At 35.1% G+C, this 23574-nt stretch overlaps 1 protein-coding gene across 2 annotated transcripts in view; it reads left to right on the forward strand.

Moving 5' to 3' along the window:
- Window positions 1–259: 259 nt before the first annotated feature.
- RTN4 (reticulon 4) overlaps window positions 260–23574 on the forward strand; it is a 38798-nt gene continuing 15483 nt past the window's right edge. The window contains exons 1-2 of one of the 2 annotated variants that reach the window (XM_006778592.2): window positions 260–335; window positions 1019–3430. In XM_006778592.2, coding sequence (XP_006778655.1) covers window positions 1027–3430 — 2404 coding nt within the window. In that variant the 5' untranslated portion in view covers window positions 260–335; window positions 1019–1026. Of the gene's footprint in view, window positions 336–1018; window positions 3431–9768; window positions 10027–23574 lie in introns of those variants that run through there. The other variant, XM_006778593.1, reaches the window with a different exon arrangement.

A 23574-nucleotide genomic window follows, 5' to 3' on the forward strand; every position in this document is an offset into this window, starting at 1 on the left:
CTTAAAGCCACTTTGGTTCATGATGTTTTTGCCTCTTGAAAAATGATAGGTTCTATGGATACCATTTAATCAACTTTATAATATATGTGGTAATTTAATCTGAATTAATGATTCTACTAATGGTACTACTTTTTCCTTTCCATCTTGGCTTTGTTCTCTGTAGGTGAAGTTTTGTATTAACTCATTACAAACTGAACCCTTACTTGCTCCTCTTATCTTTAGGCTCCTTCCAACTCTGTCTTTATTTCTGCTGAGGTTATATTCTATTTGTTTTTCAGATGAGACACTTTTTGCTCTTCCTGCTGCATCTGAGCCTGTGATACACTCCTCTGCAGGCAAGTTCTTTCTGCTAGCCTTTTATCCTCTGTGTATTCTAACTTTAACTCTGTAGTTTTGTTAACTCTGTACAGAGTAGTTTGAATTTACTAAAAATTAGCATGGTTCAGATAATATCTACTGAAAAAGTTGAAAGTGCATTTTATATGCTATGTCCAACGGGGAAATGGGCAGAACTTTTGATTAATAATTGGAAGTATATAAGGAATTCTTGGACCCTTGATTTACATTTACATATTGACTGTTCCATTTCTCCAAATAAAATTTACTTGCTGTATAGCTGAAAGACTTTCATGTGAACGAATGTCATTCTGTGGCATTTAATTGTCCAGTGTTTTTTCTTTTCTAAACTGTCAAACTCTCTCCTCAAATCCTCTTTTTCCCCACTAAAACCAGTTAAAATTAGCTTTTTTAGTGATTATACTTGAGGTTTTTCTTAAAGACTGATTTATGTCTTTGCATGACATATAATTACCCCTGTAGGCATACACAGGTTTTATTGATAATAGCTTTAATTTTTTAGTAATGGTTCCAGTGTACTTGTTATTTATTAATTAAATGCTACATTTCATTTTAGTTAATAGTAAGTCTTTACTAACACTATTTTGAATCTGTAATAAAGCATACATTAACTCTGAGAACACTGGCATTCTCTAACTTTCCTTTCTGTCCATGGTCACAGAAAAAATTATGGACTTGAAGGAGCAGCCAGGTAACACTGTTTCCGCTGGTCAAGAGGATTTCCCATCTGTCCTGCTTGAAACTGCTGCTTCTCTTCCTTCTCTGTCTTCCCTCTCAGCTACTTCTTTTAAAGAACATGAATACCTTGGTAATTTACCAGCAGTATTACCTACCAAAGGAACAATTCAAGAAATGTCAAAGGAAGCTTCCAAAGAGTTTCCAGAAAAGGCAAAAAATCCATTTGTAGACAAAGATTTAACAGAGTTTTCAGAATTGGAATATTCAGAAATGGGATCAGCATTCAGTGGCTCTCCAAAAGCAGAATCTGCCACAACAGTAGCAGACCCTAGGAAGGACATAAATGTGAAGAGTAAAGTTGAAGAGGAAGACCTAGTTAGTAATGTCCTCCGTAACCAACAAGAGTCACCTATAGCCCTTACTAACTTGACTAAAGAAGAGAACAAAGTTATGTTTCTAGAAAAAACAAGGGACAGTTTTAATGAAAAGAGAGTTACAACAGGAGCTCCTATGAGGGAAGAGTATGCAGACTTCAAACCATTTGAGCGAGTATGGGAAGTAAGAGGTATTAGTAATAAGCAAGATAGTGATGTCTTGGCTACCACAGGTATTATAGAGAGCAAGTTGGAGAGTAAAGTAGATAAGAAATATTTTGTGGATAGCATTGATCAGACAAACCCTGAGAAAGACAGTGAAAGCAGCAATGATGATACTTCCTTTCCCAGTACACCAGAAGCTATAAAAGATGGTTCAGGAACATACATCACATGCACTCCCTTTAACCCAACAGCTACTGAAAGCATTTCAACAAACATTTTTCCTATGTTGGAAGACCATACTTCAGAAAATAAGACAGATGAAAAAAAAATAGAAGAGAAAAAGGCTCAAATTATAACAGAGAAGAATACTGGCACCAAATCATCACACCCTTTCCTTGTAGCAGCACAGGATTCTGAGACAGATTATGTCACAACAGATAGTTTATCAAAGGTGACGGGGGAAGTAATGACAAACATGCCTGAAGGTCTAACCCCAGATTTAGTACAGGAAGCATGTGAAAGTGAACTGAGTGAAGCTACAGGTACGAAGATTGCGTTTGAAACAAAAATGGACTTGGTTCAAACATCAGAAGCTATGCAGGAGTCACTCTACTCTGTTGGACAGCTTTGCCCATCATTTGAAGAATCCGAAGCTACTCCTTCACCAGTTTTGCCTGACATTGTTATGGAAGCACCATTAAGTTCTGTAGCTCCTAGTGCTGGTGCTTCTGGAGTGCAGCCCAGTTCATCCCCGTTAGATGCTCCTCCTTCAGTTAATTATGAAAGCATAAAACTTGAGCCTGAAAATCCACCACCTTATGAAGAAGCCATGAATGTGTCACTTAAAAAAGTATCAGGAACAAAGGAAGAAGTTAAAGAGCCTGCAAGCATGACTGTAGCTGTTCAAGAAACAGAAGGTCCTTATATATCTATTGCATGTGATTTAATTAAAGAGACAAAGGTCTCTGCTGAATCAATGCCAGATTTCTCTAATTATTCAGAAATAGCCAAAGCTCCACAGCCAGAGCTTGAGCATTCGGACCTAGTTGAAGATTCCTCACCTGATTCTGAACCAGTTGACTTATTTAGTGATGATTCAATACCCGAAGTTCCACAAAAACAAGATGAAGCTGTGATACTTACGAAAGAAAATCTCATGGAAACTTCATCTGAGTTCGTGATAGAACATGAAAATAAGGAAAAAGTCAGAGTTTCACCACCACCTAAGGGGGGGAAGCCATATTTGGAATCATTCCAGCCCAATTTAGACACCACTAAAGGTACCGTATCACCCGGTGAAGTTCCAACATGGACCCAAAAGGAGAAAACGCCTTTGCAGATGGAGGAGCTCAGTACTGCCGTTTATTCAAACGATGGCTTATTTATTGCTAAGGAAGCAAAAGTAAGAGAGAGTGAAACATTTTCCGATTCTTCTCCCATTGAGATTATAGATGAGTTCCCTACATTTGTCAGTTCCAGAACTGATTCTTCTAAATTAGCCAGGGAATACACCGACCTAGAAGTACCCCGCCAAAGTGAAATTGCTAATGTTGAGGATGGAGCTGCGTCATTGCCTCGCTCAGAATTACCCCATGACGTTTTTTTCAAGAAGGTACAACGTAAGGCTGAAGATAAAGTCCATGTCCCAGATGAAGTCTCCGAAGATAGGTCTGATATTTCAAAGGTGCCCTTACTGCCTCCAGATGTTTCTGCTTTGGCCCCTCAAACAGAGATAGGGAATATAGTTAAACCCAAAGTTCTTGTGAAAGAAGCCGAGAAAAAACTTCCTGCTGGTACAGAAAAAGAGAACAGATCACCATCTGCTATAATTTCAGCAGAGCTGAGTAAAACTTCAGGTAATCCATACATTGTTTTGTGCTTTCTTGCCACCTTTTGACTTACCATGGAACATTTCACTACATGTTTTGTATATTACATTTGTAGTGTCCAGTACATCACATCGCATTGATAGAAGCCTTTTCTACTGTCCCAGTTAAAGGTTTTAGTGCTTTTTCTACCCCTCTTGCACTCATCACTTACCCTTGTTCTTAACTTTTCCACACAATTATTCATTGATCATTTGTATATTGCCAAGGAACTAGAAAAAAAAGTTAGAATTGGCTTCAGTGTATATTTCTTTTCTTTTGCTTCAGTGTTTCCTGATAGCACGAAGAGCAAGAGGTATTAAAACATTTTCAGGTGCATTTACTTTCCCCCTCCCCGTAAATTAATTTTTTTAAAGAAAAAAACCTTTCTGTAATGTTCCTAATATTTCAATATACTGCAGTATTTTCTAGTAATAGGTATAAAGTTATGTATACTGAGTAGTAAACATTTTGTTGAAAAGTATAAATTGAGGTATACTATTATGAATTTTTCTGAAAAATTTTACTTATTCTCATTTTTTTCTTTTGTCTCTACATTTCTCATGACCTGATTTGTGTAAAGTGATTTGAAAATTAGGAAGCTCTTGAGAGAGACTTTGCTTTTATGTGTGTATTTGCCATGGGCTCTGGGATAGTAATTAAAGCCACAGATCAACGAGGGAGAACCAAGAGAAGAGGAAGATTTAAAGATAGAAGGATTGATTGGTGTTATCAAATACTAGCTCACCTAAGATTAGGAATTAAGAATTTATCAAAAAGGAGGGAAGATATTGGCCTGACTGTGGCTGGTGGTGTGAGTGGGCAGGGCTAGGGCTAAGGAATGAATGGGATTTTAGAAAATAGATATTAAATGTTGACAGTTATAAAGAAAGTTTGAGACTATGGAGAAATAGTGTTAGTAATGGAAGGGAGATAATGGGGTTAAAGAAGCCCCACCCCTTTTAAAGAGATTGGAGTAAATGTTGAATTAAAGGCGCTTGTAGAGAGTCAGGAGGGGAGGATGAGATCCAGAACTAATTTTTACCCCTTTTAACAGCGTAAGAAAACACCCATTTCTCTGTTATCACCAATTGATATATTTTTTTTGGATAGATAATACCTTCACATATACAATATTCAAAAAGTACAGTGGTAGGTCTTCCTGTCTCAAGTAAACACTTAGTGCTCCTTCCTAGTCACTATGTCTGACTTATTTCATAGGTATTCTTCCAGACATTCTGTACTTGCCATTTAAAACCAAATTGAAAACCTTTATAAGATTGGTAAGTTAAAGTGGTATGCAAAGGTGAATATGTTTCCATACATTTATTGGCTATTTGTAATTTTTGTGTGAATTGCCTGTTCATATCCTTTGCCCATTTTTTTTAAATCTTCACCCGAGGATATGTGGGTTATTTTTTTTTTTTTAAATTGATTTAAGAGAGAGGAAGAGAGAGAATAAAAAACATTGATTTGAGAGAGAAAATATTGATCAGTTGCCCTCCTGTACGTTCCCCAACAGGGGCTTGAATCTGAAACCTGGGCATATGCCCTGACCAGGAATCAAACCACCACCTTTCATTGTACAGGAGGATGCTCCAACCAACTGAGCCACACTGGTCAGGGCTCCTTTGCCCATTTTTAAATTTAGATTTTCATCTCTAATTTTGGGAATGCTTTATTTACAAGGATGCAAACTCTTATCATGTTACAGTTTTCCCTCAGTTTTCTAAAGAATTTTAATTTTGCTGGACATTTAAATTTTCACATAGGGAAATCTATAACTTTACTTATAGATTCATTTTTACATTTAGTTCTGATCTATTCAAAATTGATTTTGAATTCTGGTCAGAGATTATTTTATTCCACATACTTTTTGGGTGAAGTTGTTTTCCTATTCCCATCATACTCTGATCTAATTTCCTAGTACCAGGAAACAATCCTAGGGAACACAGGGACACAGGGAACACAGAAAATCAGCACTGCCAGATTTTATGCCCTGGGTTGGACAATCAACTGTACTGTGGGTGTTGGTGCCACCTAGTGTTATAGATAGAAAATGAGGTCTATATGGAATACTCTATAATTGACTATATGGAATATATTTAGTTGGGCAGAGAAATTTAGTGAGTTGTGGGTATTTGTTTCAAACTAAAAACGACTTTATAACAGGATTTTGAATCTTGACACATTGTATTGAATGAAACAAATGCTTGAATCATGCTATTACAAACATGAAATGACCTTAAGGATTCCCCCAAACCTGTGTACTTTAATGAAAACTTAAAGGTTTTAAGGTTTCAGAGCCTAAAGACTATTACTTTTTAAATTCCAAATTAAAAATGCTTTGTCTCTTTTGGAATATCTATATATTTATGTTAGATTATAATACAAGAAGTCAACATTTTTTTAGTTCTCATTCAATAATATCACTTTCAATTTCTCTCTATGGTTTTTAATATTCATTTTTTAGCAACTTATGCAAAATTGTTTATAGACTCAAAAATGCTCATTTTTTTGCCATTTTAACTTGTCATTCATTTTCTAGACTACAGTATTTCTCCACATCTGAAGTCACAATTCAGTAGTTAATGTTGAAGTGCTATAATTTAGTCCATAGAGGGCATTATATTACAGCACATTAAACAGTGCTGTTTAATACCTTTCAGTAGTGAGACATATGTTTAGTTTCATAACTCACGATACTTAAATTTTGAAGTAAGTTCAAAACTACTATAACTACAATTGTATACTTAAAAAGTGAATGCTGTTTTTTATTGCTGGAAGTGGAAATAACTATTTTAGCTATCAAGAATTGTACACAAGCAATTGCCAGTTTAGAGTAGTACTTTCGATCCAAATGACTGCCTTGTTCCCACTTTATTTCCCTAATCTCAACATTGTTAAGAAAACAAAGCAAAGCAAAACATGAAATTTTCTGGGGTTCAGAAGAAAAGGAAGGAAAGACATGGAGAAGGAAGAATCTTGGGAAAACTGGCATGGCAGACCTTCAGCTTACATATTGCTGCCTATGCCAAAATACACTTTCTAACGTCTGAAATCCTGCCACTTAGATATAGATAAAACCTCTCTCTCGCTCTCACTCTCTGGCTCTCACTCTCTCGCTCTCTGGTTGTAAAGAAAAGAGTTTTTTTATTCTTTAGTAGGGATTGATATAATCATGTACATTCCTACTGATGAGGTAAGTGCACTAAGAAAATGAGACTTTTGATTCGAGATATGAGAAGAAGAGAAACTAAGGATATAGGAAATTTTAAGGCATGGTTAGGAGTTAGGGGTATGCTTGGGGACATTTTCCTTACTAGTTTTTGTCATGCTTGGGAGAGGTACTTGGGATATGGACTTTGAGGAGTTGGAAGTTGCCAAAATGAACTTTGAACAGTTTATTTAAAAAGTTTTGTGTAAGGCTGATTTTGATTTCAGGAAAAGGAGACTATCTCCTCCCCTCCCCCTTCCCAATAATATGCAGTAGAACTTAGAATTTAAACAATTTAGAATTTATTTACTTGCAATATGAGTAAAGCACTTTTCTGTTGTCCTCTCCTTTGGAATCCTCCTTTTAAGAGGAAATAAGTTCCTGTCCCAAATAATCAAAATGCTGTTGGGATGTGTCTGCTCTCTTCAAAAATTATCATTGAAATTTTTTTTATTTGTTAAATATATGAAGGCAAAATAAACGATGTTGTTTTTTTAAAAAACAAATTTATGTCCTTTATTTGCCTGTAAGTTGGGATTTAATGTGAAATAGGACCTATAAACTATTCGTATATAAAATTTTCTCAGCTGGAAAATAATAGCAAAGGACAATAATTTGTGTGTATAGGTACTTCGGATTTGAAAGGTATTGGTTATTGCCTAGAATCGGATGGCTTAATATATGTGCTTTCTTAGATGTGTTTTAAGGGTCTTGTCCCTTGTAGTTTGTCTGTTATTTTTAGCATAATACTAATCATAAATAGCTAGCACTTACATAGGGTCTACTTTTTGTCAGGCACCTGTCATAAGGCATTTTGCATAATACTAATTCATTTGATCCTCACAATAAGCATAGCCATATAGCTTTATATTTTAACACATTTTTTTGTCTCATCAAAATTTCAAATTTAAGCATATTCTTGCTTAGTTTACCAAACTTAAAGGAACTCTAGTTTTAAAACTTTTCCAAGAAAGAAATGGGCAGAATGTCAGTTGATTTATATGAACTAGTTTTGCTGTAAGCTTAATAAATTGCAAAGCCCATATAAACTGAAGAATTAGATATCACTATGCAAGGTTGAATTTCCAGGGCTCCTGTTTTGCCTTTTTAATCTGCCAGGGAGTTGTTAGGTATATTTAATGTTTAGATGAATGGATATTATTATACATTCTTGCCTTCTTGGACTATTTTTTAAAATTACCAAACCAGCCCTCACCGGTTTGGCTCAGTGGATAGAGCGTCGGCCTGCAGACTGAAGGGTCCCAGGTTTGATTCCGGTATCAAACCAAGTTAAATACCAGAAGATGTGAATGGTAAGTACTCATATCTTAAAGCTTTCCACCCCCCTCTCCTGTTTGTGTAGTAATCTCTGACTTAAAAACTCTTTGGGTGCCCTAGCCGGTTTGGGTCAGTGGATGGAATGTCGGCCTGCAGACTGATGAGTCGCAGGTTCGATTCCAGTCAAGGGCACTTGCCTGGGTTGTGGGCTTGATCCCCTGTGGGGGTGTGCAGGAGGCAGCCGATCAATGATTGATTCTCTCATCATTGATGTTTCTATCTCCCTCTCCCTTCCTCTCTGAAATCAATAAAAATATATTTAAAAAAGAACCTCTTTGGGTGCCATTTTTAAATGCCTTATTCTAAGGCTAAAATATTTATTGGGCTTCAGTTCTATGGGACTCATTAGGAAATAATAGGTACTTACTGAATAGTTTGGGATATTTTCAGCTATGCTCTGACTTGGTGACAGGGTTCTCAAATATATTACTCAAGGGTCCAGTGAATAGTTTAAAGTTAAATATTCACTCTTAAGCTGAGAATACTGGGTTCTTTTTAAAAATAGCTTTGCTTTATGTTTGCAGTTAGGCAGATAAGGTAAAGAACGGAATCATCGATATTCAGGCTCTTCTGATATTAAGGATTTTGGAGGGTTTTGCAGCCCACACAGTTTTATAGAAAATTCCAGGAAACATTATAACTATTTGAGGGTAGCTGCATAGTCCTGTGAAATATGTATTTTTGTACATAGGCTACATATCTTATACTTCATCAGGCATTTTAAAATATTTCAGCTGATTTTGTCATTATCGTCTCTTCTGCTTAGTCAGATGGTAGCATCTGTTGAGCAGTTATGGGACATTAGTAAAGACTAATATTCTGCTCTGGAATTAATGACAATTTTATAAAGTTGAACAAAAATTTTAGAAATTCTGTACATAGATTTATTTTTATGTATTTATCAGTAAAATTTTAGTTTAGTCTCATATTTTCTCAAGGCAAATGATATAATTAACACACAAATATTTCTCCTCAAGCCAATAGATATTCATTGAAAGATTGAGTTGGAACAGGTGATAAATTCAGAATAAGGATAGATTTGTAACTCCCTGAGTTTTCTTAATTGGAGAAGAATGAAAAGTACCATTGCATTAGAAAGATGAGATTGTTGAAATTGAATAAAATCTTTTTTCTATTGAGTAGCATATATTAAATAAACATAAAAACTTTATGATTCTCTACTTATACCCTCATAAGGGTGCAAATGCTGAATGCTTTAAGCCTTAATCTTAGGAGAACGTAAAAAAGAGACTTAGCATTTCCCAGGCTTGAAATATAAGCTCTTACCCGTGAGATAAAAGCTTATTTCAACTTTCCTGTCAATGTGCAAAATTGATAATTGCATCTGGAGGGCAGATCATGACTAGGTGGACGATCAGAAGAAATATTTGAAGGACTAGGGCCTATCTGCTTTTTAATCTTACAAATAGAAATCTTATTGAGCCATTAAAATTATTATGCAGCAAATAATGTGTTTTTATGAATAAGCTTTGCAGTCAGTCCATGTTGTTTTTTTTCTTAACAGGTAACCACTGATTTTAGAGTTTTAAATGAAACTGAAAAGCAGCAATATAATTTAAAACAAAACAAAAAAACTCTACATGGCCTTAAGTGTACTTCAAATACATTTATTGGTTAAATGCCAAAAAAAAAAAACCAGCCCTCTTTTCTTTCTTTTGTTAGGCTGCCCCTCCTCCCCCTTGCAAAAGTAGCTCCTTTTGGTGTGAGCAACAAGCAAAAGACGAGAACAATACACAGAAAGGAGGCAGTAGTGCCTGAGTATTAGTAGCCTAGTTACAGATTGCACTGCGTCAGACCGCTCCACACCCAGCAGGCGTCAGGTGACTCCAGCCCTGCTGCAGTTGTGCAGCAGAGGAGACTGCAGCCTTCGGTTGAGGAAACGGGTATTTCATGTCTCAGGGGTAGACTTTTCCAGTTACAGCGTTCCTGTTGGTATGCATAATTGATCATTGTATTTGGAGGGCAGATCGTGACGAGATGGATGGCCAGAAGAAAAATTGGAAGGACAAGGGTATATCTGCTTTTTAATCTTCTATTCAGTTGTGGTTTTTTTTTTATGTGACTAGTAATATATTGCTAAGAATGAGCTTTACCGTTTAGATATATTTTGGATTGAAAGTGAAACCTGTGAAAGGTTTAAGAGTCAAGATTTAAAACAGCTATTTCACAAATGTGTTTTTTACATTTGGTTGTGTATGAGAAAACGGCATGCTGTTCTGTTTCACTGGCGTTTGGTTTAGTCTTCATAGTCCTGTCTTTGATTAGGTTCTGTTTAATCCTGCACATTTTAAGCAGCATGCTTTTAACACATTTCATCTGTTGGTCACTTTGGCCTGATAGATCTACATAGCTATTTTTGTATTCCATAATGACGTATTTTCTGTGACCAAGTATTTTTAAAGCTGAGTTGGTATAGTTGAAATCCTATCTGAAGGTTTATAGGTAGCAAGATACTGTGTTTGCTTGCAATAAGCCTGTTTTCTTCTGTGGGAATCTTACTGAGCATTTAAAATGATTACCAGCCTCCTTTTAATTAGATTACAGTTTTGCGTATCTTGAAATCTTTAAAATGTGTACACAACAATTTGTAATGCACGTCTATATTTAAGTCACTAACCTTTGTCCTTGTAATAACCAATCATCGATCTTGATCCTCTTTCCTCCCCCTTGAAAGCCTAGATCCTTTCAAATCTCAGTGGATCATTGTGTAAGAATTTAAGCCCATAAGTGGTGAAATGTTGACTGTAATGAATATTTAAAAAGTATTATGTAGATGATTAAATGTACCATTTTCACAAAAAGAACGTGGTAGATTGTGTGTGTGTGACCACTTATAATAAATTATCTTAAAAATTAGTAGAGCTTTTAAGTAGTCCTAATAGACTTTCCACACAGTAGTTTTTTTCTGGCCACATTAAAGTTTTATAATTTTTAGAAAATATATCCTTCTACAGTAGAATTGCTAGCAGGATTAGTAATAATGTTTCCAAAAGCAATATGTGGAGCTAATTATAATAACCCTCACAATCTCTTTTTAAAAATCTGTTTAATAAGGAAATGTGGGGGAAAGGTGAGTTTAAGATTACATTCATATTGAGATACAATTTAAAGATTAGAAAACAATACAGCTTTGGATTTTTACCTTTATGGTTTCTTTACATGTGAGTTTAATAAAGAAAATAATTTTTTCATCATTCTGACCATTAGCATTACAAAGTAAAATATGAATCGATACACTAGTTTTTGCTAAGTAAATATAGTAGTGATAATGCATTAAATACAGGATTTAAAAATGGGTGAAAAGTCACATCAGGGCCTACTCTGCAACTAATAAAGCTCTATATTAATCATTTAAATCTTAGAACATTTAATAACATAAATTCTTTATTTGCTGAACTAATTTAGAGATATTTTTTGACAGGAAAAATTAAGATCTAGTTTAGTCCATATTATACCATAAATTTTTAGGCACTAAATATAAAATCAAATTTACTCAAATGTCTCTAGGGAGCCTCACTTTGTATGTAAGTGTAATGGCCTAATATTTTTTAGTCCTTGTCTGTGGCTTTTTTACTTGGTAAGACTAACTTTACCTATTTCAGATTCATTGGTGAAGTTATATTTTAGTATTTTCTTTATCAGCAGTTAATTTTAATGTTGTAGATTATAGGTTATGACTTCAATGGAAATCAGTGAAAAGCTGAGGCTGACATGGATTGAGTTTTATGGAAAGTGTGTGACAGTAGAAGAAAGAACTAGATTCTAGATATATTTAAAAATATATATTTAGGCCCATTTTTTCTACTGTCCCATCCCCTTAAGCACATCTAGTCATCTAATGGAAATACAGTAGTATAACAAGTGAGAGGTACTCTGATTTCAGGGTTTAAAATCATTTGGGGTTTTTGTTTTGGTTTTTTCCCCACTGATGAACTAGTTTTTAAGACATGTTATCTTTCAGGCCCAGACCAATACTAATAATTTGTATTTTTAACATATATTTCATCTTGGATATTCTATTATTCTTAGGATACTTAAAAAATTGGAATCTACATAGTACTTGATTATTGAGGTTATATGGAAAGCATTGATTAAGACAGTCGAAAGATTTCGAAGAACTTAAAATAAGGAATGGGTAGTTGTGGGGTTTGGGTGGTGTGGAAGAATGAATGATATAACCACTAAGCATGGTATAAACTGAGACACTATATAGAACTTTCTGAGTAGGACAGAATATTTACAGGACAATAGTTGAAAAATAAGATTAATGTGATTAAATAGAAGAGTTGCAAGATCTAGGTCAGGTTTCCTCAGACTTCTCTGAATATAAGAATCACGTGGTGCTTAAAAATTCAGATTCCTGTGATCATACTCAGATCTACCAAATCAGAATTTACAGGTGAAAGGCCTGGCAGTCTTCATATTATGTATCCTGATCTAATTCATGTTATAATGATGAATTACAAATTTAGGAAACATCAATCTAGGCTTTCAAGTTTTTGTTCTGGTATGTTTTGATTTTGGCCAGAGTAAGACACTTACCCCTTTGGGTCTTAGTTTCCTTAGGTGTATGATTTCTAGGCTTCCAGTCTTGATGTTCTGTGGTCCTATAAAGATACTGTGTGCCAGATTGCAGAAGACATTGGGTTTTGGACTTTACCATAAAGGGAATAAAGAGCCTTTGGAAGTTTTAAAGTAGAGAGTAATAAGATATGGTAAGTTTGAAAGACTGGTTTGGGGTGCTATGTGAAATAACTTGGAGAAGAACTCAGAACAGTGAGGATGACTCTATGTACCCGAATTTAAGGCACATAGTGCCTGAGCTTGGCCTGAAATAGGAATAAAATGGAAGTGACAGATTTGAGAAAGAAGGAATACTTGACATTTGACATAGATTTGTGGGACGAGGGTGAAGAAGGCGCTCAAAGGGCAACATGAAATTTCAGTCACAGCAAAACATTGGCAATGCTAGGGCATTAGTATTTGTAGAAATAGAGCTTAAGTAGGTAGGAATAATGCCAAGTTGGTTTTAGAAACTTCAAATATTAAGCAATGATAGAATATCTCTGAAGCTCAGAGACATGACAGCTTTCATGTTAAAGAATTGGGAATTGAATACAAAGTGAGACAAATGAGGATAGTAGTACCCATTTATCTGTGGGAATACATTCCAAGACCCCATGAATGCCTGAAACTGAGGATCGTACCAAGCCTTTGGAGTATGATGTTTTTCCCTATACATACCTATGATAAAGTTTTATTTATAAATTAGGCACAGTAGGAGATTAACAGCAGTATCTAATAATATAAAACAATTATAACAATATACAGTAATGAAAGTTATGTAAATATGGTCACTCGTTTTAGGGGATCTCTTGCTGAAGTCCTTGTATAGGCTCAGTGCTTTCTGGCACAACACATTGCTGTCAGTCGAAACACGTGTGCTCTTCATGTCTTCCACACAGAAATGTAATGCCTTTTCTATCTTAACTGACCACTTATCACTCACTGTGGTCATAACTTTTGCATTTGAGGTGTGACAACAAAACTAGCCCAAATTTATTATTACTTTTTTTACAATTTCACAGATGGAAGATTCGGTCTTACCATTGATCTTAGCAATCTCAGCATATGATATTTTTCTTATTAAGTTGAAAATTTTTTACTTTTTCACTTAAAGGAAGCACTTTACGGCTTTCTCTTTGGCACATCTGCATTGCCGGCACCAATACTCTTATACTTTGGGGACATTATTAAGTAATATGAGGGTTACTTGAACTAAGAATCCACAGTTGATCTGATAACTAGGACGGCTACTAAGTGACTAAAGGGTTGGAGGCGTATGCAACGTGGATACGCTGGACAAAGGGATGATTCCTGTCCTGAGCAGGTGGGAGTGGAACAGCATGAGATTTCATCACGCTACTCAGAATGGTGTTCAATTTTAAACTTACTGCTTAGGTTTTGGATTTTCCATTTACTATTTCCAGGCCATGGATAAGACTGGACTACTGTGTTTGCAAAGAAAGAGCTGAGGATTAATGAAGGAAAACCTAAAACCAACACTGTGTGGGTGTGAAGCACCAGGAAAGATCAGGAAGTTGTAGTCAGGGCAGTAAAAGAAGCGGGATAGTGTTGTAAGGAGGAGAGAGTTTTTAAGAAGGAGTGAGTGGTTAAATTCAGAGAAACTTTAATATAAAGACTGAGAAATGGTGCGGACTCTGGAATTTTAGGAATATGTGCACCGCTGTCCATTATTAGTAGTGCTTCTTGAATTTGGCTTTTAACATGCTATCGGTATGACCTTTGAGGGAAATTTTGTAGGGTGGGGATAGAAAAGTTTCTAGAATTAGAATTCAGTTTGACTGTGCCTTAAGATACGGTAGCTTTGAACCATTTCTGGAGCATACTTCCTTGCAAAGGTGGTTGTTGGGCTTCCTGATTTTTGCTTTTGATAAGCCACTTTCCATTTCTTCGAAAGTTTAAAGTTACTGACTATATGGGTATAGGTGTACACATACACTGACATTCAGGTAGAGGGGCAGGGGTCTTGCTGCTTGAAATAAATGCCTTCCTAACCCCTGGGAATGCCCACCCCCCCAAAAAAATGCCCGAGAAGGGAACTTCGGTGTTAACCAATTGAGAGACCTATTGATTAGAGAAAGACCCTGTATTTTCCATTCTAAACTTAGTTGAAGCCTATTGTTTAAGCATTCGTCCCTTCACACGGAGTGGTTTTGTGTTGGGAGGGTAATATGGTACATTTTGTTCTGTAATCATTTCCCCCCACTAAATGGGGGAAATTCCTTTCATTTAAAGGATAGTCCACATTGTTTTAATGCTTGTAGTATTCTAAGTATGTACTACTAATCCCATACAGTTAAATATTCAAGTATGAACTATATTAAAATGAATATAATTGAATATAAATCTTGGTTTTTATTCATGATTATTTCTAAATTGCGGGGTTATAATATTTAGGCATTTGTTGCAAAACTACCCTCCAGCAAGATTGTACAAATTACTTTGAGCAATCTATGGGAGTGTCCTGAAACCTTGGCCAAGATTAAATACTAACTCTGCATTTCTGATGATTTTAACTCTTTCTGAGAGAGCTGTTTTTGTCAGTTTTTAAGTGTATTGCTTGATGAGAACCAGGTTTACATTTAAAAAGTAAATTTGTACATGTTTTTCCCTATATGGATAAGTAGTGAGAGCAATGGTGGAAATGGCCTCTTGGTGTTATTTACCCAAGTCTGGGTACTCTGTTTCCTCACCAGGACTCCCAACTGGTTTTTCCACTAAATCCTAGTTAATGTTCCAAGAATGTTCCTCTGATTATAGCACTCAAGGGGCTTTTCTTTACTTTTCAATCAAAGCTTATATCGTCTATCTTGGACTTTTATAAGGCATTCCATGGTTTAGTGCAAACATGTCAAACGCAAAGGCTAACACGGGCCAAATAAAACGAGGCATGCGGTCTGTGGGCCGTGGGTTTGACATGCTTGTTCTAGTCCCACCTTTTATAATCCCTTACCCCATTATTTGTCTCCATCCACACGGAAAGACTTGTTCCCTAAACATGCCTGTTCTTTGCATTTGCTTGTGTTTTTTTCTCTGTGTAGAATGCCTTTTTGCCCCGTTTCATTTTGTCCAAGTTGTGCTTATCAAGAGCCCAGTCCTCCCTGAGGTGTTCACTGATCCTCTCAGATGGAGGTAACCTAGTGTTCCTCAGAACTCCCATCTCTTGGTTTTCATTTTGTAGCTTTTTAAAATATATATATATATATTTATTGATTTTAGAGAGGAAGGGATAGGGAGAGATAGAAACCTCAATGATGAGAGAGAATCATTGTTTGGCTGCCTCCTGCACGCCCCACATTAGGGATGGAGCCCACAACCTGGGCACGTGCCCTGACCGGGAATCGAACTGTGACCTCCTGATTCATAGGTCCACGCTCGACTTACTGAGTCATGCCAGCAGGCTGGGCTGCAGCTTTTATTAGAGTTATTTGTATGTATATCTTGGCTCTTGTTTAGCCTGCAAATTCCTTGAAGGCAGGAACAGTGGCTTCAACAGTAGGTCTCCTTGTTGACTCTGCACAGCTTCTCAATCAAGTAAGAGGCTGAGAGCTCTGATGTTCAGCCAGGTTTACTCCTGGCCTTGAACTCTGTTCGTGCATTCTTGGAAAATTTTTAAAAATGTTTTTTCAAGTGGGAGAAATAAGGAAAGGGATTTCCTACTTTACCCCTTCTTAAAGGAACAGTTAAGTAAATTAAGCAACTTTTATAAATCCAGGAGTTTTAGATTATACCTGCAGACAAGTCATTTTTTTTTCTAACGTTCTCATTTCATAGGTAAGGAACCCAAGAAAACTAGAGAGATTATTTGTTCAGGACCACATAGCTTGTGGCACAGGGCTGTTGTTTTTATTTTACAATTTATATTTGTACTTGAACAACTGAAGATAAAAGCTAATGACCCATGTTTTGATATTTTATTCATTAATAGTTGTGGCATCTTATTGAGCATGGTATATATTTCTTTTTGTATGATCTTCACTCTACAATAAAAGAGGCAGTAGTCTATTACACGAGCCATAAAAGAAGGTAGGTGTTAGTTGTTTAGTGTTGTCAAAAGGTTAAGCCTAGTGGGAACCCTGTGGGCCAGGAGTATAATTTCTCTTCGTCCTTAGGGATTGGGTTACATGCTTGAATGTAGGAAAAATATTTAAGTGGTGAATAGAATTCTTATTCTGGTCTGTAGGTATCCCCTACATCACCTTTTTATTTATTGAGTTAATTCCACCTCTTGCTAGAATTTAGGCTAAAGTATGTTACTACATTTAATTTAGCCAGTGCTCCTCTTTGCATCTTTGGAGCAGTATTCTGAGACCACATTTTATTTCTCTGTGTTACCATGGATAATGCCGACTTACGTTACTTGGTGTGTTGTGTCTATATGCGGGGTGGGGGTGGGCATTATAAACTGTGTAAATATATCTATTTAAATCTACTTCATGGCTTTCACATTTTAATCCAATCACCTCTTCTGCATTTATGTAAGGTGTTGATAGACACTGAAATACTATTGTCTCTCCTTAAATACTCTATCATCACTATATTGTACTATGCAGCATTTACTTAAAGAGCTCAGAGTAAGTGAAAGATTAAAAAATATCGAATATGAATGATATCCCCGCAAATCTATTGTTAAGAATTTGACAATGAGGGAAATATAGGAATTTCTACTCTTAGACTATAGATTTGCTAAAATTCTGACTTTCCATAAAAATGAAAGGAATTATAGCTGTTCTTTGTTATATACACTTATTTGTGTATTTTTAATCTAAAATAATTTAGATTATTCTGGTCAATGATATAAAGAGAGATATTACCTTGTTTATCTGTACTATTAGCCATTTACTCTGTGAGCATTTACTTTTGAGTGTGTACAACAGGTGTATAAAGTTATAGAAGTATTAATATAACAAATTAGTTTCCCTAGTAATGAAGTTCATTCTTTTTTTGTGTTAGTAATTTGCTTTGAGTCCCCCTCCCTTCCAGTTTATTAAGCTTGTCAAGTTTCTAGAGTTACAGAACAATGTTTTCTATTTAATTTCTATTAGTAGAAAATAGGATTTTGAGCAAGGTCTGGTGCCCATTTCTTGTAATGCTTGGATGCCAACAAGAAGTAAAATTACACCATAGTATGTTATGCATTGAACCAATGTGTACTCTAATTTTAGGCATTCATTTGTCTGAGTCTTGGCTCAATTCTAGTAATTTAAAATAAACAACCACATGCTTATCAAAATTTATCAGAAATACAGATTTTGTATAAGAAGAGTCCTTACTGTGACATCCTTCACAACTGAAGATTGTTAAAGTCTGTGCAGGTAGGGAGAACCATTGGCTCAAAATATGTGTAAATAATGTGCTTAGAGAGAGCATATTTATTTAGCTTTACCTTAAAGAAAGTGGAATTTGCTACATATATGAATTTTCCTGTGCAGGGAAAATTATGGTTTGAGATTGGAATTGGGAGGTTAGAATTATTTTTTGTTGTAATTTTTTTTGTCCTCTTAATAATAAAGCTGGAAATAGAATCAATAGGATTAAAGGAGGTATTGAAAACTATATGAATTTAGTATATTGGTGAATTTAATTAACTTATAAATGAGGCATGTGTGGTAACTTCACAGTTTTCTACGTCAGAGAAGCAACTAAAAACCACAGGTAGTTTTTACCGTTATGTCATGTATTGAAACATTTTCTACTTAAAGACAGTGTAGGGTAAAAAAGACTACTTGAAACAAACTCATTTCATAGCTAATAAAGGATTTGATAAAGACTTACCTTGAAACAAAACCAACAGCTATGAAAACAAGTTTTAGTTTATTCTTAATGAAACAGGGTGTAATCACAGCTGTAGATAAGTTCTTAGAATGAAGTGAGGATAAATCAAGTTTTGGGGCTTGTAGTGTGTGTAATTTTTACCACAGAATTATTTGGTAGTACAAAATGGCATCTTTTACTTCATGGTTGAATTTCTCGGTGGATCATATAGGATGTCCCTTTACAGAAAGTGTTCAAGGGTTTTATTAACTTTCTTAGTGGCTTCTCTTAATCTTTTGAGGTCAGATGTTCTGGTTGAAGTGCCTATTGGATCTTTTTTGGAGTAATTCTCCAATATCACTCATAATATTACATTCATAAAATCCTGCATTATTAGAAAGATTTTCAATTTTGCATTGTGGTTGATTTGTGTTGTTTTATCTGGATATAGTTTCCAATTTTTCTTTTTTTTTTAATATATTTTATTGATTTTTTACAGAGAGGAAGGGAGAGGGATAGAGAGCTAGAAACATCGATGAGAGAGAAACATCGATCAGCTGCCTCCTGCACACCTCCCACTGGGAATGTGCCTGCAACCAAGGTACGTGCCCTTGACCGGAATCGAACTCGGGACCTCTCAGTCCGCAGGTCGATGCTCCATCCACTGAGCCAAACGGTTTGGCCCAATTTTTATTTTCAAAGTGAGACCATTTACATAGCTTCTAGGAATCATTTTGCAATTTAAACAGAACATGATTTATTATCATTGAACCTATATTACTGGAATTGTATATGTATATAACTTTGCTCATGTATATAACTCTGCTCACGATGTTAGTAAATTGCTTCTCCAATTGATATTGAAATACTATTTGGATCCTCAGGTAGGATAAAAAGCAAACTTAAGTACTGACAGATACTTTTAAATACAAAATGTGGTATGATGGAAAAAATGAGACCTTCATGATCAGACTGAATTCCAATCTGTAAGCCTGCACAGTTTATTTAATAATACTTCTAAGCCCCAGTTGCCTCATGTATAGCAGATAATAAATACTTTATAGAGTTGTTGTGATTTATGGTAATGCATACAAAGTACTTGCACAGTTCCTTGCTCAGAATAGGGGATTACTAAATTATTATAGAAAACTCAAGTATAGAATTTATGCTAGTTTTACATAAAATGTTTTTTCCTTAGATGTAGGAGTAGATATGTATATAATGCCACAAAAATTTAGGTGTCAAAGAAAAAAAAGAACTAAACATGTCCCACTGTTATATAACGTTTATTAATAGTAAGGAGTCAAAGCCTAACTTAGCAATTTTAGATGTGTGGTGGTTGAAATTTTTCCTTTGTAAATATAAAGATCCTTGTGCAACTATGTAAATATACTGTAATGTTGTCAGAATTAAGGCAGGAAAGATTTCGTGATGAAAGAGACAAGGATCTGAAATTGTGTGTGTATCTTTCAAAAACTCTAGTTACAGGAAGAAAAGAAAGCCAGGAGAGATGCTGGTTTGCCAGGTATTTGATTAAGGTACTTTGTAGCAATACTAGGTATCCATCTATCTGAAACTTGCTAACTAAAACCAAGTTAGCAGTCCTTTCAGAGAAGGTTGAATTCACCTTAAAAAAAAAATAAAATCAGAGCTTAGTTAAGCATTGCATTTAATATTCGATTGCCCTGCTTGACTTTATCTCTTGAAATATCACCTTTATTTCCACATAATGACATCTCCTTTCAGTTTAAACTAACTTGTTAGGAGGTTATCATTTTCCTAATTTTACACACGGGGAAAACTAAGTTCAGCCATCTAATCGGGCATGCTGGTGGAAATGGAAGAAAGAGTTAAGCTCCCACTCTGCACAGATCTTTTTCTGGACCGTCACCTGTTATTTATTAGCCAAGTGAATGCTTACTATGTGGAAGTAAAAGCTTACTATATAGTGCTAAATGATTGACTCTGAATTTTTGTCACTTTTCTTAGCAGTTGAGAAGAATTTGATTAAGGATTGTGATTTCTAATTAATACATAATTATTTATTATTAAGATTATGATTGTGAAAAATAGCAACTAACATTTTAATATTCTAATTTTAATATTTGTTTATTAATTTTCCTATTTAACTGCCTTACTCATTGTTCACCTCACTCTGTTAAAGAGAACGTAATATTTGCTTTTGTTTAAGAGGTAGGTATTTTCCTAGAATCATTCCTTCCCAGTATTATTGTGACCAACTAGTTCATCTTTTTCTCCCAATAGACAAAAGATTTTAAAGTTGAAACCTGACTTCAGGCTATTCAAGGAAAGAGATTCAGTAAGAATTTGATTTGAGGCAAAATGTAATTGGATGACTTCTGCATGTACTAGCACTATTTTTAGCTATGACAGATGATAGTTTATGATTACCAGATGTAGACAACTTTTCTAACTCTTTGCTGGGCCAGAAGTTTTTATTTTGAAGGAAGGATTGTAGTGCACTCAATTATTTTAAATTAAAATTTTAGTTGGTAAAAGATGGTACAGCCCTAACCGGTTTGGCTCAGTGGATAGAGCGTCTGCCTGCGGACTCAAGGGTCCCAGGTTCAATTCCAGTCAAGGGCATGTACCTTGGTTGCAGGCAGATCCCCAGTAGGAGGTGTGCAGGAGGCAGCTGATCGATGCTTCTCTCTTATCAGTGTTTCTAACTCTCTATCCCTCTCCCTTCCTCTCTGTAAAAAAATCAATAAAATATATTTTAAAAAAAAGATTGGTACAGCTCTGTGCATGGCACATCACAAAAATATTATTCACATTTTGAAAATGAGTAGACAATCACTTTTTTTCTAAATGACAAAAATTTAATTGCTCAGCATTATTTTAGTAATTCATAAGTATTGCCCACAGCTGTTAAGAGGAAGGACTATTGCTAAATTAATCTTAGATCTTTAAAAGTATATTTCATGAGCATTTTATATAAAAGTAAAGTAGCATTAGGTTACTGTGCGTGATTAATGCTTATTCTGCAGTACAGGAGACCTGAGGAACCATGAAAGGTTATGCTATCCTTTTACAAGCCCTGTATCTTAATTTTGGTTTCTCAAGAATAAAGAGGCCATTAAACTCTTCATTCATAAACAGAACTAGTAAAGGGATTACAGAGAATCCCAAAATTAGCATTTTAGTGACCCACCAGTTTCTTTATTTAAAGATGTCCATTATTTTAATTTGAAAATATTATAGTCTTTAATTAAAATGTTTTTATTTCTAAGAATAATCTGGCCACTATTTACATACCATTCTGACAGCAAATATTATTAAAGCAGATAATGACAATATAAAGATGAAAGGCACTCATCAGTCCTTCAGAATCTACAAGGAGATACAAGCCCATAAAAGAAAATTTGCTGTAAATTATCTGAAAGCATTGCTAGTTGTTATTTTGTAAATGTAGATATCTAAAAATAGTTTAAAACAAATGTTAAATCCAAAACATAGAAGCATTTTTGAATAAATTAATTAGAATTAGTGCATGCCTTAAATTGGCATAAAGTATGCATTCATTCTAATCAGTCAGTCAGTACTATTTCTTGAAAGTTTAGTTGGTTCAAGCTTTGTACTCAGCTCCAAGATATGGTAGATAAGACAACATGCTTTCTTAATAGAGTTTAAACCTAGCAAACAGATTTTAAAACAAGTAAATTTTTTAGTTTACTTTTTAGTTTTTTTAAGTATATAATTCGTTGCTTTTTAGTATGGCCACAAAATTGTGCAACCATCACCATTATCTAATTTCAGAACATTTTCATCATCCCTCCAGCCTCCTTTAGCAGTCATTCCCCATCTCCACTCCTTCCAGTTCCTGGCAACCACGAAGCTACTTTCAGTCACTATAGAATTGCCAACTCTAGCCATGCCATAATAAACAGACTTACACAACTATGTGACCTTTGGTGTCTGGCTTCTTTCACTTAGCAGAATGTTTTCAAACTTTTTGTAGTAGGTATCAGTACTTCACTTTTTTTTTTCCTGGCCCAATTATATTTCATTCTGTGGATGTACTATATATATATTCCTCACCCAAGGATTTTTTTTTTCCTTTTCATTTCAGAGAAAGGAAGGGAGACAGAGACAGAGAAAAACATTGATGTGAGAGAGAAACATCAATCAGTTGCCTCCTGTACACGCCCCACTAGGGATCGAACCCACACTTGGGGATGTGCCCTGACTGGGAATCAAACATGACCTTCCGGTGCATGGGATGATGCTCCAGCCAACTGAGTCTCACCGGCCAGGGCACCATATTTTGTTTATCCATTCATCAGTTGATGGATATTTGGGTGTTTCTTCTTTTTGATTATGATGAATAGTGCTGCTATAAACATTCATGTACAAGTTTTTGTGTGGACATAGGTTTTCTAGTCTTTTGGGTAGAAATTCCTAGAAGTGGAATTGCTGGGTCATATTGTAACTCTGTGTTTTAACTTTTTGAGCAATTGCCAAACTGTTTTTCACAGTGATGGAATTTTATTCTCCCATCCAAAGTCATGAAGATTTGTACCTATTTTTTTTTCTTCCAAGAGTTTTATAGTTTAAGCTTTTTAGGTCTTTGATCCATTTTTTTATATATGATGTAAGGTAAGGGTCCAATTTTATTCTTCCAGCACCATTTGTTGAAAGAAACTTGTTTTCCTCATTGAATTGTCTTGACACCTTGTTGAAATCAAGTTGATTATAAATGTAAGGGTTTATTTTGGACTCTTAATTTATTCCACTGATCTCTCTCCATCCTTGTGCAACTACTACATTGTCTTGATTACTGTAGGTTTGTAGGAAGTTTTGAAAAAGGAAGTGTTCTCCAAATTTGTTCTTTTTCAAGATTTTTTTTGGCTATTCTGGACACCCTGCATTTCCAGGTGATTTCTACAATTGGCTTGCCAATTTCTGCTAAAAAGCTGCTTAGGATTTTGATAAAGATTACAGTGTAGATCAGTTTGAATAGCATTACTATCTTAATAACAATGTTTTCTAATCCATAAACATGGGATGGCTTTTCATTTAAGTCTTCTTTAATTTTAAGGCTGCAGTTCTGTTTGCTAGAAACTAATACTTTTTCATACTTGCAGATTATCACTGATAAGCTCTTAAATTCCTTTGCAAAATAAAAATAAAAAAAAGGATTGAAACCCTTCTGTGACTTTGTAACAGCATAGATTGCCTCTCAGGCCTTTCTTTTGTA

This window comes from Myotis davidii, unplaced genomic scaffold, assembly GCF_000327345.1.
Source record: "Myotis davidii unplaced genomic scaffold, ASM32734v1 scaffold6, whole genome shotgun sequence".
Taxonomy (NCBI): domain Eukaryota; kingdom Metazoa; phylum Chordata; class Mammalia; order Chiroptera; family Vespertilionidae; genus Myotis; species Myotis davidii.